Here is a 17,778-nt window from a genome sequence, read left to right on the forward strand (position 1 = left end):
CTACATTCATTTTATCTCCAGAATACAAACCTTGTGCATTTTTTCATTTACCACACCTCTAATAAACAAATCCCCCATAAAATGCCACTCACAAGACTTTTGTTATCTCTCTCTCTCTCATACCAGCATCATTCATCTTTTGTTATCTCTCTTCATACCAGCATCTCATATCAGCAACATTCTTTGCTCTTCCATATATATATATATATATATATATTATGAGAATTAATTTTTACTCGGTTGGAATATTATGGAAAAGCTTTAATGACTGTTTCCGAGAGATAAAAAGATGACAAGATATATTTAAAAAGATACTACTAGTTTACTAGTTTCATTGAATAGATCAACATCCTCAGGTATCACAATCAAAGAAGTATATAAAAAATTACAGAGACTTAAAATTGTAATAACAGAACAAGTATAAAAAGGTAGCGTGTTTGAAAAACAAATGTGAGTATGAGTTCCACACAAACGTATACTACGCACTGTCACGAGTGCGCCAGTACTGAACAGAAGCAATGTGTGCATCAGAGAGATTGTAACTCAGGCTGTTGTTGATATGAGAGGAATCTAGAGAAATTTCCCTGGATTCGACAATCTTTCTTTCGAGTTCATCGTAGTACACATGGATGTTAGAAGTTTGAGTCCAGTTTACAATGTGTTGGAGGCCTTCATCTGAGTTAGCTGAAAAGAGAACGTGGCTAGAGAGAGAGAGAGAGCGCTAGCTCTAGTCCTGTTATAGGAGATATCTCTACGGTGTTCATCCAAACATAGATGGATGGATTTAGCAGTCTGTCCATAGTATGGCTTTCCACAATCATACAAAATCTTGTACACTCCTGGAAACTGAGTAGGAAGATGTTTCTGTTTATGTTTGCTAAGTAATGAACGAAGTTTTGGAAGCGTAGTGAAGCAAGTTTTGAAGTTAAATTTCTTGAGAATCTTGGCCAGTTTTGGTGAAAGAGAGCTGATGTAAGGCAAGGAGATGAAGGCTCTTGGGGAAGAGGGATCTTCAGAAGTAGTTGAGTGCCTGGGGGGAAGAAATTTGTCAATTTTCTTTGGAGAGAAACCATTGTTAATAAAAGTTTTTTTAAGAAAAAGGAGTTCATTTTCAATTTCTGTTTCTTCTGTAAGTAATGATTTGGCTCGGTGAGCTAAGGTGGAAATAATACCACATTTTTGTGGGGGATAGTGATGGGAGGAAGCATGAAGGTATCTATCAGTATGAGTAGGCTTTCTAAAAATTGAGATATTAATGCTCTCAGCACATCTGGTAAGTTTGAGGTCTAAAAAGGGAAGGCAGTCATCTGATTCCAGTTCGAAGGTGAAAGAGATTTTTTCATGGCACTTGTTTAGGTGGTCTAAAAATAGAGGTTATTGACACTGTCTTCCCAGATGAGGAAAATATCATCAATATAGTGGTACCAGACTTTTGGTTTAAAGTGAAAGGAGTTAATAGCTTTATCTTCAAAATCGTTGAGAAATATATCCGTGAGAATCAGAGAGAGTGGGATGCCCATAGCCAGACCTGAGTTTTGTAAGTAGATCTTATTATCATATTTGAAGTATCCTGACTTTATGCAATGGGAGAGAAGAGCAAAGAGTTTTTTTTTGATAATTTGTTCTTGAGAAGATCGAGGACTTCTTGAGCAGGTACATTTGTAAAGAGAGAAACAATATCAAAACTGGCCATTAAATCTGTTTTTTTAAGTTTGATGTCCTTGATTTTAGAAACAAATTCTGCAGAGTTTTTAATATGTGAAGAGGAAATTCCAGAAAGATTTCTTAGAAAACTCGCGAGATATTTGGAGAGATTATAAGTAGGAAAGTGTATGCCCTCAACTAGTCTGAATGGGCAGTTAGTTTTCAAAACTTGCTTCACTATGCTTCCAAAACTTCATTCATTACTTAGCAAACATAAACAGAAACATCTTCCTACTCAGTTTCCAGGAGTGTACAAGATTTTGAGTGAATGTGGAAAGCCATACTATGGACAGACTGCTAAATCCATCCTTCTACGTTTGGATGAACACCGTAGAGATATCTCCTATAACAGGACTAGAGGCTAGCGCTCTCTCTAGCCACGTTCTCTTTTCAGCTAACTCAGACGAAGGCCGCCAACACATTGTAAACTGGACTCAAACTTCTAACATCCATGTGTGCTACGATGAACTTGAAAGAAAGATTGTCGAATCCAGGGAAATTTCTCTAGATTCCTCTCATATCAACAACAGCCTGAGTTACAATCTCTCTGATGCACACATTGCTTCTGTTCAGTACTGGTGCACTCGCGACAGTGCGTAGTATACGTTTGTGTGGAACTCATACTCGCATTTGTTTTTCAAACTCGCTACTGTCTTTTTATACTTGTTCTGTTATTACAATTTTAAGTCTCTGTAATTTTTTATATACTTCTTTGATTGTGATACCTGAGGATGTTGATCTATTCAACGAAAATAGTAAACTAGTAGTATCTTTTTAAATATATCTTGTCATCTTTTTATCTCTCAGAAACAGTCATTAAAGCTTTTCCATATATATATATATATATATATATATATATATATATATATATATATATATATATATCTATTCATTTCATTTCTTAGTTTTCATTTTGTCTTAGTTTTAAATCACACAAGCTTGTTTGCTGTTAGCCCTGCTCACCATTTTACTGTTAATTGCATTCTGTTTTTCAACATCATTACTGCATGTTTTTATTATCAACCAAATTCTTTTCCTCGCTATCACTTCCACACACTTTCTGAACATTCACACAATCTTCCTTTCAGTTATGTTTCTAACTACCATTTCAGTTATGACTCCGCCCACATTCATTCCTTTCTCTTATTCAGTCTCTCCACAAATATATCTGAGGCACCTTCCCACACATAAATACATTTATGGCACCATACCATTTTTGAAAAATCCATGCCATTCACTTTACTTCTCTTCTGTGCTGACCTACACAACAATCTATTTTTCACCACCATATTGTATCAGAGTACTGTGGAATTTTGAATTTAACAATTCAAAAATATTGAGAAGAAACAATGAAATAAAAATAATACTGCCTTAGAAATTCAATAATACACCATGTTCCACACTCAAATATCACATAATAACACTCAATCTACAAATTAGACAATATTGCCAAACATTAAATATAAAATTTACTTATTTTTTTGCAGCTTACATGATAACTGATGTAGAGCACTCGCTGCCTAGCAGCCGGTTTTTCATAATATGCAGTAATTAGAGGCAAATAATGATGACAGGAAGTTTGCCTAATCTTTGATCTTTGGGTGATGATGATGGAAAAATTAGTGGAAGTGGTAGTAATGAAATTGTGGTGGAAGAAACTAAATTAGAGTTCATTTTAATGAGGCTAGAAATCTGGGAGGATGGAGCAGGAATTTAAAGTTTAGAAGATATATTGCATAGAAAAACAGCAGTCGGATGTTGAAAAAAATTGCTGAGGAATATGAAATAATCATGTTCTTTTTTTTTTTTTTTATAAGACTATAGTATAACTACATCTGCATTACTGATGTGCACAGATTTAGTCACTTCGGTTTTGTGAATACAAAGTAATAGACAAGATTCAGAGGGAAGATACCAGTATTATGACAGGACTATGGAATGTCCTTAAGAAGACAGATTGAAGGTTTGAGCTAAAAATTTTGTTGATTGAGAGAAAAATGGAAATAAGTCAGAAATATAAGTTACTAAGGGAATTTTATAAGATAGATGCAGAAGTTGAGTGAGGATGCAGTCAGCAAGAATATGAGTACTGCACTACTAGATTTTTTTTTCTGGGGTGTAGTTGAAAAAAAGTGGAATGTGTTGATGGAGGAATTTGTGAATATATGGTGAATAAGTTCATGGAGAGATATGATAGGAACTGTTCATGAATAATAGCTAATGTGGGCTTCCTATGATGAGCCCTAGGACTCCATGGAGTTCGGCAAAACTATATTACGGTTTAGTAAAGTAAATATGGAGTAAAACAATTCGAAAATATTTTAAAGAAAACAACTAATAAATATATTGTAACACTTACCATCTGTAAGCATAAATATAACAGACTTCATTCCTTGTTGACCTAGTCTTTTCTGTGACAAAGGTATCATGTCTTCTCGCACCAGCCGGAGTGCAGATGATGTGGCTGTGCCACCAGCTAAAAAGAGATATTAATTTTATAAATACTGAAGTAATGAGGAAAACAGCATTATAGGCCTAAATTTTTTAAAAAGAGAGTAATAAATATCTTTTATTATTAATAATTTTATATTGCCTCATCTTTCGCTTACATATTTAATTTATGGCCTGTCATGGCCAAGTAACTTGGCTTTGTAGAACTTAATATCATAAAAGTACCTAATCTATTTATATATTATACTTTAATCTTTATATCAATGACATTGTCAGTGGGATAGTCAGTTGTTTGCAGATGATGTGAAGCTGGGAAGGGTTATCAGTAATAGTGCAGATGTGATAGCCCTGCAAGAGGATTTGAATAAGCTAGACAGATGGGCAAATGAATGGGGGTTTCAGTTTAATGCAGCAAAATGCAAGGCCTTAAGGTTTGGGACACATCGATGGGACACTGCATACTCTATTAGAGGAGCTATACTGGCGGAAGTAGGGGAGACAAGAGATCTGGGGTTGATGATTGATAGAAACCTGAAATTTAGGAGACATATTGCAAAGGTGGTGAAGGTAACACAGAGGATTGCTGCAATAATGAGAAGGACACTGAACAGCAGAGATAAAAGAGTTATCATTCCGTTGTATAAGACTCTGATCAGACTGCACTTAGACTACTGTTTACAGATTTGGTCCCCAGGATTTGAAGGGGATAAATTAACTGTGGAAAGGGTACAAAGGCAGATAACAAAGATGGTTTCAGGACTGTACAGACTGTACAATGTTAGTTATGAGGATCGGCTTATGGAATGTGGACTACAGTTTGGTGGATAAAAAGAGGAGAGGTGATATGATTGAGACTTTTAAGTTGTTGAGAGGTGGTTACAGGGTTGCCACTGGGAAGTTCTTTTGCTTGGTTGAACAGCGTGAAGGAGTGATGACAAGGGGCCATCCCTGGAAGTTATGAAAGGAAACTGTGAGCCAGAGAGTGAGGAATGGTTTCTTTGCTTGGAGGGTGGTTGAACCATAAAATGCATTGCCTGATAGAGTGGTGAGAGCAAGAATGGTCAATGAGTTTAAGGAGTGGTATGATAGACTTTGTGTTTTCTAAGAGGGACCTCCCACGATTAGTCTTGATAGACTTTGTGTTTCCTGGGGAGGACCTCCCGTGATGAGTCTTTTGACTCCATGGAGGCCTGAATAATAATAATAATAATAATATATCTAGCAAAGCATGCTCCCTGATTGATTTGTCAAGCAGGAGAAAAATCCTTGCACATGGAAGTAGCGGTGCTGTATGTGGTATACAAATAAGTTTTTATTTTAGAAAATATTAGTAATTTTAGTAATTATTATTGGCAGTATTTTCCTTAATTCAGACTATGTAGGGGAGTGTGCATGTTCATTTGCAAAATTTAATAAGTGATATTGTTTAAAAAGCATTTAATATGACACCAATGCATATGACACATGTGGTGGTCAAGGCTTGTGCTTGTATATTCACTGAGTATAATATGAGGGATTTTGTGCAGTATAGTGTTTGTTCAATGTACTCATTGCCAAGAATGAATGGTTTTTGGTAAGAAAATGAAAGTGGCAAAAAAGTATGTTGGAAATGTTTCATGTGAGTAAGATATATCACATGATGACATTTCTTACACTTCAATACATCTCCTAAAGGAGATGAGTTTTGCATTAAGGGTAAATATTAAGAATAGTGATCAGAGCTTATTCTACCTTTACCACGAGTTGCCTAGACTGGTACTACTTTACGGGTCACTTAGACTTGCACTACATGCAGGCATAAACTTCACTTAATTGTCTGTTTGCTTACTTGGGAAATGGAGTAAAACTAGGTTTAAAATAGCTTGGCATCTTTAACATATATATATATATAAATATAAGGAATGTGTCATGTTTACAGATATATATATTAGCCAAGAAAAAAAATTAGGAAAAGAAAAGAAAAAAAATTGAAAAAAAATTTTCTATCCACCAACTACAACGAACCACAACTACACCATCTAGTACCCGTTACCAGCACTAGTATTTTCACAGACAATCCCAAACATCCATGTCCATGGCAGGATTTGAACCCACAGCTTTTTTTGGCTGGACAGCAGATACCCTAATCACTTGGCTAACTAGGTCAGCTATATTTGGCTATATATTATTCACTCTTTTACTTGGATTATCATGTTACTTTGTGGCACAAGTATTGCTGAAACAACAATTATATTTGCATGCTTCTGATGCAGCCTGTCACAAAAGTATATACAAAGAAATTGTGGACCTGTTGAAATCCATAAAATTAATGTGGTTATGTTATGTACTTCAAAGCGCACACACACACACACATATAAACATGACACATTCCTTATATATATTATTATGATTATTATTAAGAGAGACCACCAGGGAGTCAGGGAATCATCGATGGAGGCTACATACTATATACACACACTAGCTATCATACTTATTCTTGAATTCATTCACACTGCTTGTGCTCACAACATCCGAAGGCAATCCATTTCAATCACGCACCTCCCTCTGAGAGAAAAATCTAGCCCTCGCACCCTTCTTGGCGGCCTTCATTCTCAGCTTCCAAGGATGCCCTCTTGTCCTTTCCCCACCCTCCATAAATTGAAAAATTCCATCAATTGAAATCCTGTATGACCCTTTCAGAAGTTTGTAAGTCTCAATCATATCCCCTCTTTCTCCTGTTTGCTAGTGTCTGCAGTCTACAAATTCTCAATCTGCCTTCATAATCAGTATTCCAAAATCCTGATATCATTTTAACACTCTCCTTTGTATTCTCTCCAATATATCAGAATCACAACGGAAACCAGTAGACCACACCTGCACACAGTAGTTCAAGTGAGGTCTTATCAAGGCCTTGTAAAGAGGCAAAATAACATCCTTATCTTTACATGTGAACATTCGTTTCAGCATTGCATATATTTTGAGTTGTATTTGCAATCTTTGCCACATGGTCCCTGAATTTCAACTTCTCCTATCTATTAAGACTCCAAGATCCCTAGCCTCATCAGTTTCTACTAGCCTAATCCCACCAATATAATATGACATTGGATATCTAATCATGCCGAAGTGAATGACTTTACATTTACTGACACTGAAATGACACCCATTTTCCCATGCCCACAGTTCCAGCCTAATCAAAACATTCTGCAAAGAATGCATATCAACAGCATTCCTGATTACCCTACCTATCTTTGCATAATCAGCAAATAACTGTATGTCACTTGTCAAATCCTTCCGAATATTATTAAGGTACAGATTGAATAACAGTGGACCAAGCACTGATCCTTGTGGTACACCACTTGTTACCTTAAACCTTGCAGACTCAGATCCCTGTATATCACTTTTTGATATCTGTCAGTTAGCCATCCTCTTATCCATGCTAATATTGTATAACTCAAACATATTTTCTCCAATTTATGCATCAGTCTGCCATGCTGCATTCTGTCAAAAGCCTTAGCAAAATCCACACGTATCATAGTGTATCCATTCCCCTCGTCTAGTTCAATGGTAACATTGTTATAAAATGTGAGCAAGTTGCTAAAACATGATCTTCCCTTAGTAAACCAATGTTGTTCATTGCCAAGTAGAGATTCACTGTCAACCCATTTTTGAATGCAGGCCCTAACAAATTTTTCCAAAATCTTCACAACCACTCCTGAGATACTAATTTCAGTCTTTGCACCACCCTTGTGCAACGGAATTACCATACATTCATGCAGAATCTTCCCTGTTCTGAGACTCGTATTAAACATCCTGGTCAAAGAAATGGCCAGTTCCACTGAACACTCTTTTAGCACACGTGCTGATATTCCATCAGTCTTTATTGCTGAATTCATTTTAAACTTATTGCTGAATTCTTATTCAGTTTGAGCAACAGCTCTAATACCTTGGCCTCACACACCTGCGTTTCTTCATCTAGTGAAGAGGAGTTCAATGAACTCAATGTTGCGTCATCAGGTTGATAGCTTTTAACGAAATGGACACTCATTAACTGAACAACCTCTTCTGCATCTGTAGCCCTCATGCCATCTGGATTTAGAAGAGTTATTCTTTCATATTCATTCTTTTTTTTACTTGCAGCATGGTGATAGAATTCTTGTGGGTTGTCTTTAGCACACAGAGCCAGTTTCTTTTCATAATAATCAGACTTTGCTTCCATACAACAGTTGCGACTATTCTAGCCTGCTGCTTATGACATTCATAACGGACGTCATCCTTATGCAAATGGTATTCGTTCCACATTGTCCTTTTCTTACATATCTCTTGCTTAATAAGATTACACATCCATTTGACTCCTACTCTATTTATTCTTTGAACTCTTGGACACATTCTGATATCGCATCATTTAAGTATTTTTTAAATGCATCCTATGAATTGTCGATATTCTTTCCATCCAGCAACCGATCCCATTCCACTGAACTCAGTATACTCTTCGGTTGGTCATAATTTCCTGCTTTGTAGTTCAGCATGTAATTTTTTCTGAATGGAACATTCATAAATTAGTCACTTCCCAAGTGAGTACCTCATGATCACTATAACCAACTGGAGGCAGAATAGTTACGTCTTTAACTGAAATGCCCTCTGACACTATAATCAAATCTAACACTTTTTGACCTTGAGTTCCTTCTGTCACATGCTGTCTTAAGGAAGTCGTCCCGCAACTCAATAAATGCATTTTCATTCTTTTCATGAGATTCTACTGCTACCCAATCAATATTTGGATGATTAAAGTCTCCCATTATGATTACTCTTTTTGTGCTCACCTTTTCTATTTGAGGTGAGCACGAACCCATTAAGGTACTAATGCATTTCTTTATTATCAGAAACTGATCTACCAGGTCTGTAACAAAGCCCCACTATGTAATTTGTCTTGTTATATTCCACCTCACACCAGATGGCTTCAAACTCACTGCCACATGAAATATCGTTAGTAGTATTACTGCAATCATAGGTCTCAACTCTAACTGGATTTAAGTCATCCGATATCATTAGCAGCATGCCTCCTCCTCTCCTATCCACTCTATCCTTCCTAAAAATACTGCGTTCATGACACTCGATACCAGTTAGTAGGTCTGATTGTGATAGCCGTGTCTCACTAATTCCTATAATCTGAGGTCACAAAATATTGACTAAGGCAACAAACTCTACCCCTTTGTTTCTAATACTCCTAGCATTTGTGTACAGACATAATAATCTACCTGCATATTCTTTTGTATACTCTTGTTTGCAGTCTGCCTGACACAGTTGGACAACTTGCATATTTCTATTCTTCTCTAATGCCTTACACATGTAGACATCTTTGCACACATATGATGGATCTGAACGGGACGAGCACAAACCTGAAATTGTTCTCGCCTTGTCAACATTTCCTTGACAAAGCCCATCCCCTTCATTACCACAGTTATATACCATTGTCGCTCTTACACTCACACTCACACCCACTCCTCCCTCTTTATAATTTAGGAATGTGTCATGTTTATATATATATATATGTAAGGCAAGAAAAAATATTAGTTTGCATTACCTGAATACTCAATTCGATCCAAGGCATCCAAAACCTCTTCTGTAGTGCTGTATTCAACTGGATAGAACTCTATTTGGGCTTTTGAACTGAATTTCATAGCTCCAACTCTTGCACCATTTTCAGACACTTCCATCTAGAATTTAAATTAGGAATTCTAGATGTGAAAACTTCAAGCCAAATAAATCTACTCATGTTCTTTAAAACCAAATGATTTTAAAACTTCTTATAAATGTTTTATGCATATCTTATAAAATATATCTACTTAAAGGAAACTATGCATATTCAGTTGTTAATAATTAGTGTTTTAGTAAGAGCAGAAGTACTATGTTCAAAATGGGTGAGTCACAACACTGATAAGCAGTATCATCGAAGGTAAGAGAATGTGCAGGAAGTGTCTATGGACAGATATGCCTATGTGTTCTATTACCCCTCGATGACAGATGGTTGTGATCAGTGGCGGCTCGTGGCTTGAAATCGTGGGAATGCTGCAACTTTCGAAATATACATACACACTGTAAGTACAGTTTATATGTGTTTGGATAAAATATCAAAATTATGGTAAAAATTTTAAAAAAATTAAACATGAAAAAATATTGTTTATTATCGATAAAATTATACAGTTAAGTATAATTCAAAATTACTTAAAAATTACTATAGCAAATGTTATGTCTTTAATTGTAATGTCCAAATATTTAAAGAGACAGAGTAAACACGATAAGCACTACGAGCACTCTACTACTGGTGCAAACTGCATATAAACAAAGTGGAACTGCATGACAGACAGTGCCACATTATGCTAATAGCTCGCATCTCACTATGACGTGCATATGCTTGCACGCATAGCAATATGACACTGTGGTAAACACAGTGCTGCTAGCGTCCTTTGCCCTCCTAAGTGCTACAAGATGGATTTTTATTATTTTTTATACAAAATAAGAGAGTTGTATAGGATTGTTGATGATAAAATTAAATATTACAAGCAAATATTAATAAATATATATTTATATATTGAGAAAAATTGGGGGCGCTGCAGTTCTGCAGTGCCAATGCAAGAGCCGCCCTGGTTGTGATTGATGCTTTTACTACATGGAAAGGAAATTGAAAAAAAGGAAGTGGAAGGAATGAGGACCAAAGTGAAGGGAAAAAAATGAAAACTAGCTGAGAGAATGTATGAGAGAGACCAGAGAAGATAGCAAAGTGGGAGAAGGTAAGGTAAGAGATGGTGGGAAAGGAGAGAGAGAGAGAGAGGGTACTCATGTAAGAGAAATGTAATGAAGATGTGAAAAGTGTAATATATGGAGATTTCATTACTTAATGATTGAAGATTAGAATGTTAGAGGAATGCTTGCTGAAGGAATGAATGAAAGTGTGACTTTGACAATGAAGGAAGGAAGGTCAAAATGTGGATGAGATGATAGTGGTATAATCTTGCATTTGCACACATGGCCTAAGAGGTAATCTGAACCTGATATCAAAAGATTTGAGAAGAAGGTTAAAGATTCTGCAGCAAAAACGTGTAGATGAAATAGTGGGTGCACCATCTCAGTTATGACAGTAACTGAGATGGAGCACCCACTTAACAAAAGCAAACCAAATAATTGAATTAGTGAGTGAGAATTTTGCAAGGAGGGTGTGCCATCTAGGTGGTGATGTTGCAATGAAGGATGTGACATTGACTGATTAGAGAACAGAGATAGAAAAAATGGATGTGCTTAAAATATTGCAGACCCTTAATGCAAACACAGCCATGGGATTACATGGCATATTGACCGATGTATTATGAGAATTGCAAGGGAATTATCAGCTAATCTGACGAAGTTGTTCAATTTAAGCCTCAGTACTGTGACCAATGGAGTGGAAAGAGGATAAAGTAGTCCCACTGCATAAAGGAGGCTCCAAATTGAAATAGTAAATAGGCCAATCAGCATCTCAGGAATAATGGTTAAGGTATTTGAGAAATTGGTGAAAAGGGAGAATTTAGGGCTAGATGAAGGATAAGTCTTGCTTTAGTAATTTGCTTAATTTTTATAATAAAGTTCAATGGAGTCGGATAAGAGAAATGACTACTCAAGTGCCATTTCCTGTATATAAGTCTATTATTGCTAGACTGCAAATGCATTTGACAACATTCCCATACAGACCTCTATTGCATAAATTGGGATGGGCATGAATCTGGTGATTTGTATTAGAGGGTGCCTGATGGACAGTTATCAAAGAGTTGCTCATGGAGAAACTGGGTCCAGAAGAAGGAAAGTGACCAGTGGCCCCAGGGCACGGTACTTGATTCTCTTGTTTTTCTACATCAATGATATAGAAAATGATTTGACAGGTTTTGTAGACTCCTGGTTAAAAAACCAGGAGTCTACAAAATCCATTGCTCTTTTGGGATTTGCTACGTATTACAGACAGGAAGATCTGGAGAAATATGCATGGCTGAACACCAAAAAGATGTACAATACAAAAGAGAACAAAAAACGGGTCTTGCTTTCCAACTCAAATAACAGAATGCAGATATAAAATGTTATTGACATTGAACAATACTGGGCGATGTCACGTGTTCTCATTCATACAGCCCGAGCTCAGATTGAGGTAGATTTTTTATTAGAGCTGACCACACTTGATGGAGAATTAAACCTTGATTTTTATTGCATTGGGTTGGGTTTTTTAGCATATTAGCAGCTTCTTTAAATTTTCTTATATAACTGTTGTTTTCTATGTAAGACCGTCGTTTTTTTGCCAGAGTACATCGTGACCACTTCCACTGGACACGATGTACTCTGGCAAAAAACGACGATGTCATACATAGAAAACAACAGTTATATAAGAAAATTTAAAGAAGCTGCTAATATGATAAAAAACCCAACCCAATGCAATAAAAATCAAGGTTTAATTCTCCATCAAGTGTGGTCATCTCTAATAAAAAATCTACCTTAATCTGAGCTCGGGCTGTATGAACGAGAACACGTGACATCGCCCAGTATTGTTCAATGTCTAACATTTTATATCTGCATTCTGTTATTTGAGCTTATGAATAGCCAGACAGTTATGATTTGTATTTATTAATTCTCTTATTTAAACTTTAAGTTATACTATTTACCCCCTGAAGATTAAATCCTACAATTTACGAAACTTGTCGGGAACTATTATTTCAGTATTTTGTATAACTGAATAATAAAAAATGTGGTGTAATCATCAAAATATATCTTTTGAGGAAATATTCTGTTTTTGCTGATGATGTTAAAATGGGAAGATAAATGGAAAATAAAGGTGGTGCAGAAATCCTGCAGGAAGATTTAAATAGACTAGCTGTATGGGCAAAGGTGAATGGCTTTCATTTTAAAGTGGCTAAATATAAGGTGATGAACTTTGGGAAGAGATCACAAGCTGTGTACTATATTGATGGAAATGAACTGCAGGAAACTGATGAGGCTAGAGAGTTGGGGAGTGATTGTGGACAGGAAGTTGAAGTTTAGAGGACATATTGTGAAGGTAACCAAAACAGCACATCAGATTACCTCACTCTTGAAGAACACACTAACAAGCATGAATAGAGAGGTTATTGTTCCCCTGTATAAGGCTTAAATAAGGCCACATCTAGAATACTGCATGCATATCTGGAGACACCCCGATTCCATAGGGATGAAGAAGCGGTGGAGAGAGGATTCAAGTGAGATTATGTCAGGTCTTTGGAATGCTTCCTATGAGAATAGATTGATGGTTTGCAAGCTTCGAAAATAAGCTGATAGGAAAGGAAAAAAAGACACGATAAAAGAATATAAATTAAGTTATTAAAGGGGTTTTATAGGATTGACAGCGAAGACTTTTTTCAGTACATGGAAAGAAGAATAAGAAAAACGAGTCATCAGTGGAAATTGTGTAAGAGTTTGGTTAGCAAGGGTATTTGGACTAAATTTTTTTGCTTGAAGGGTGGTAAATGGGTAGAATGTATTGCCAGAAGTGGTTGTGTTCTTCATCAGTGAATGAGCTGACTGATAGGAATGATGAGTATTGTGCGAATAATGGATCTCCTGCAATGAGCCTTCTTACTCCATGGAAATACTACAATAATAATAACATTATTAGGTTAGAAGCTTAAAGTCCCAAGAAGGGCATATGAAGATAGACCACTCTGTTGGGATGAAGGTTTAAAAAAACATTTCCCAAATTTTAGGAAGTTTATTCACAATTTGGTTATCAATTCTATCCCTGATTCCAAAAAAAAAGGGCTTTCATTGTATGTACTACAGTGAAGTGTCGTAATTTTTCATTTGGTTCTGTGCAAGGTGTCAAAGGCAGATCGTCTAGACTTTACTGATCATAACTGTGGTAGTGAATATAATTTTAAGTTAAAAACTGGGATAAAACTTAACACATTAAGTTTTATCCCATTTGTTGCTCAAGTTAAACAACTTGAGCAACAAACACTTCCTTTTGTTTCCCCTACTGCATTCTTTCCCTTCCACTTTTCCTTTACCAAACTCTGTCCCAACTAGGCTTTACTCACAGCTGAACTTTACTTAATTCATCTCACCTCCTATGCAATGGCAACAATGCAAATAAACTTGTATAGTGCATTTCCACATTTCACATCCCTCTGAATACATAGATGTGTGTGTTAGCTAAAGAGAATCTCAAACATTTTTTTCGATATGCTGCAAGTAAAAGAAAAAAAATGTATATGGAAGAATGATTTTAAGGAATGCCGATGGAAGGAGGTAACTGAATCAGTTGGTATAGTGGAATTACTGAGCAAGCACTTTGCAAGAGTATATCATTCAGGTGGTGATATTGCAAGAATGAAGGAACCAATAGCTTATATGGAAATTGAGGTGAACGAAATGGAGGTGAATAGTATATTACAAAACCTTAATGTGAATACATCTGTGGGATTGGATGGTATACCACTCGGGTTTTACGTGAAGCGGCTAAAGAATTGTTTAATTTGAATCTCGGATCTGGGTTAGTCCTAAGGGGGTGGAAAGAGGGGAAAATAGTTCCACTGCATGAAGGAGGTTCCAAGACTGCTGTTGTAAATTACTGACCAATTATTATATCAGGAATCGTTGTCAAGGTCTTGGAGAAATTAGTCAAGAGAAAAATACAGAATTGGATAGATGAAAATGGGATACTGTATGGGGGACAACGTGGTTTTGTGAAAGGTAGATCATGCCTCAGTAACTTGCTCACGTTTTATAACACAGTGACGGCTGAACGGGATAAGGGTAATGGGTTTACAGTGATTCTACTGGACCTTGCTAAGGCTTTTGACAGGATACTGCATGGAATTTTAATCAGTAAACTGCAGCATATGGGGATGGATATAGGGTTGTGAGATGGATAGGAGGGTGGTTGATGGAGATATATCAGAGAATGGTTTATTCAGGAGTAGAGTCAAAGATAGCCTGTGACTAGTGATGTGCCGCAGGGTTCTGTTTTTGGACCACTACTGTTTAATTTGTTCATTAACGATATAGGAAAGGATCTGAGAGGAACTGTTCATTTGTTTGCTGATGATGCAAAGTTGGGTAGAGCAATAGTGAATGCACATGATATTATTTTAAACATGTTAAAATTTTGCAGGATGATTTGGATAGACTGGAGGACTGGGCTAAAGAGAATGGATATCAATTTAATTTGGCAAAGTGTAAAGTTATGCATTTTGGGATGAAAAGATTAGCAGCAGTATACCACACTGGTGGAACTGTACTCCAGGAGATTGACAAGGCCAGGGATTTGGGAGTGTTGGTGGATAGGGAATTGAAGTTTAGGGACATATTGCAAAAGTGGCTAAATCAGCTCATCAAATCACTTGGTTACTGAAGAATACTTTGACGAGCAGAGACAAGCAAGTTATTGTTCCTCTGTTTCGAGCCTTGATAAGACCCCATCTTGACTACTGTGCCCAGATCTGGGTGCCGGGGTTTCTTCTTGATGGGGAGGATGTAGAGATGATCTAGTGATCCAGAGGCGAGTGACCAAGATGATAGTAGGTCTATGGAATGAACCATATGAGGGTTGAAGATTTGTGAATTGCAGAAATTGGTTGATAGCCGGAAAAGGCGTGATATGATTGAGACATTCAAATTACTGAAGGGTTTCTATAAGATTAATTCAGAGGATATTTTTCAGAATAGGACTGGTGGTGGGAGGACTAGGGGCCATCCATGGAAACTGGCAAGAGTGTGGTTAGCAAGGATGTTAGAACTATGTTTTTTACTTGGAGAGTGGTGAATGAGTGGAATAAGCTGCCAGAGTCTGTTGTGGGTGCCATGACTGTGAATGAGTACAAAGCAAAGTATGATAGATACTATGTGGATGTTGAATAGTTGTTCTTGACATGATGTTTAGGGCCTCCATTGATGAGTCTAAGGTCTCCTTGGAGTTGTCCATAATAATAATAATATGTTGTTTCAAGGATACTTGGGATACTTGCGACATAAGACTGAATGATATAATCACGTAATCACAAGAAAGATATTTATTTAACCAAATATTTTGGTCTGGAAATAGCAGACCATCTTCAGTGGTATTACAAGAACAGTTTAAAAAATACACGCTAGAATACTAACAATAGATCATTAAAATTAGAACATGTCGCGTGACATTATATCACTAAGTATGAAACGGAATATTTTGAAGTAGAAACATGATTGAATTTACTATAAAAAAAAAAAAAAAATCCCGTTATAGGTTCGAACATTTGTTCAAGGAAAGCGTGGAGGCCTTGCTCCATCGTTCCAACCTGAATCCTAATGACTGTATATCTACATCAAAAATCTGGGAAAGTCTAATCAAGATTACTCTTTTTTTTTTTTTTTTAATAGCAAATTCAATCATGTTTCTACTTCAAAATATTTTGTTTCATACTTAGTGATATAACATCATGCGCCGTGTTCTAATTTTAACGATCTATTGTTAGTATTCTAGCTTGTATTTTTTAAACTGTTCTTGTAATACCACTGAAGATGGTCTGCTATTTCCAGACTGAAATATTTGGTTAAATAAATATCTTTCTTGTGATTACGTGATTATATCATTCAATTGAGCACGTGGCGGTGAATTTGAGCTGTGCAGAAGAAAGTGATTTTTAATCGGTGAATAGTCCGCTTTTCCCCCCATTTTTCTACGTTTTTGAGTGCTAAATTGTTTCTCTGAATACGAGTGTACTTCAGTGGTTGTTTTTTGGAAGTTAGTTGCTGTCACGATATAATATATTTTGGTACCGTCGGAATCGAACGCGTAACGGTGGAAGACAAAACGAAGCTAAGTTACTGTATTTAGTTATATTTCATTTTATTTAATTATATTTAGTACTTAAATGTTCTTATATTTGTACTTTTTTTCCCTCTTATTTATTAATTGAATAATTATTAAAGATTATGCTACTCGGCAGTAAGGAATGATGGTGGATTCAGCAGCAGTCGCAAGTGGCGTAACGCCAAGTCCTCCGCCATTTAAGAACTCAATTATTAGCAATATCATAAGGGAGACTTTGTGGCATGCGGTACTTGCGGCATGCATGCGTCTCGGAAATTACATATGTGGCTTGTTAAAGAGAGTGGAGAGCGTATGTGCGCAAAATGCAGGCAGTTGGAGGAAATAAGTACATTAGATATATCGATATCCAACTTTATTGCTCCAGGAACGGGGAATGAATGAAGGAAGACAAGTAGTGTGATAGGAGAGAATGAGAAAATAATAGTTGATAGTGTGGAAGGTGTGAGTGACTGTGAAAGTTTAGGAGATGGTTTTGTTTGGGAGAGTGAATTTAGATTAAGAGTGACTGACCTGCAGAGGGAGATAGATGAGTTGAAAGAGGAGGTGGAATGACTTGTGAATGAGAGCAGAAGTATGAAAGATAAGATTAGGAGAATGGAAGAGATAAATGCAAGGTGAATCAGAGTAGGAGAGAGAGAGAATTTATGGAGTATGAGTGAGAGGTATGGGGGTGCTAGAAGAGGAGAGAATGGAAACAGTAGAAGAGAGGGAATGAGAAGGCGGTATGGGAATGCTAGAAGATGATAGGATGGAAAGAGTAGTAGGAGAGACGGAATGAGAGAGGG

General features: G+C 36.5%; 1 protein-coding gene across 1 annotated transcript in view; it reads right to left on the reverse strand.

The window, feature by feature from the left end:
• The window catches only part of LOC150103690 (complement factor B-like), a 271,622-nt gene that overhangs the window by 116,370 nt on the left and 137,474 nt on the right, over positions 1 to 17,778 (reverse strand). The window contains exons 10-11 of the mRNA XM_090396496.1: positions 9,716 to 9,848; positions 4,064 to 4,180 (exon numbers count right to left, since the gene is read on the reverse strand). Coding sequence (XP_090252622.1) covers positions 4,064 to 4,180; positions 9,716 to 9,848 — 250 coding nt within the window. The remainder of the gene's footprint in view (positions 1 to 4,063; positions 4,181 to 9,715; positions 9,849 to 17,778) is intronic.

The sequence above is a fragment of the Typopeltis vanoorti genome, chromosome 8, assembly GCF_054136105.1.
Source record: "Typopeltis vanoorti isolate ZY-2024b chromosome 8, IOZ_Tvanoo_1.0, whole genome shotgun sequence".
Taxonomy (NCBI): domain Eukaryota; kingdom Metazoa; phylum Arthropoda; class Arachnida; order Uropygi; family Thelyphonidae; genus Typopeltis; species Typopeltis vanoorti.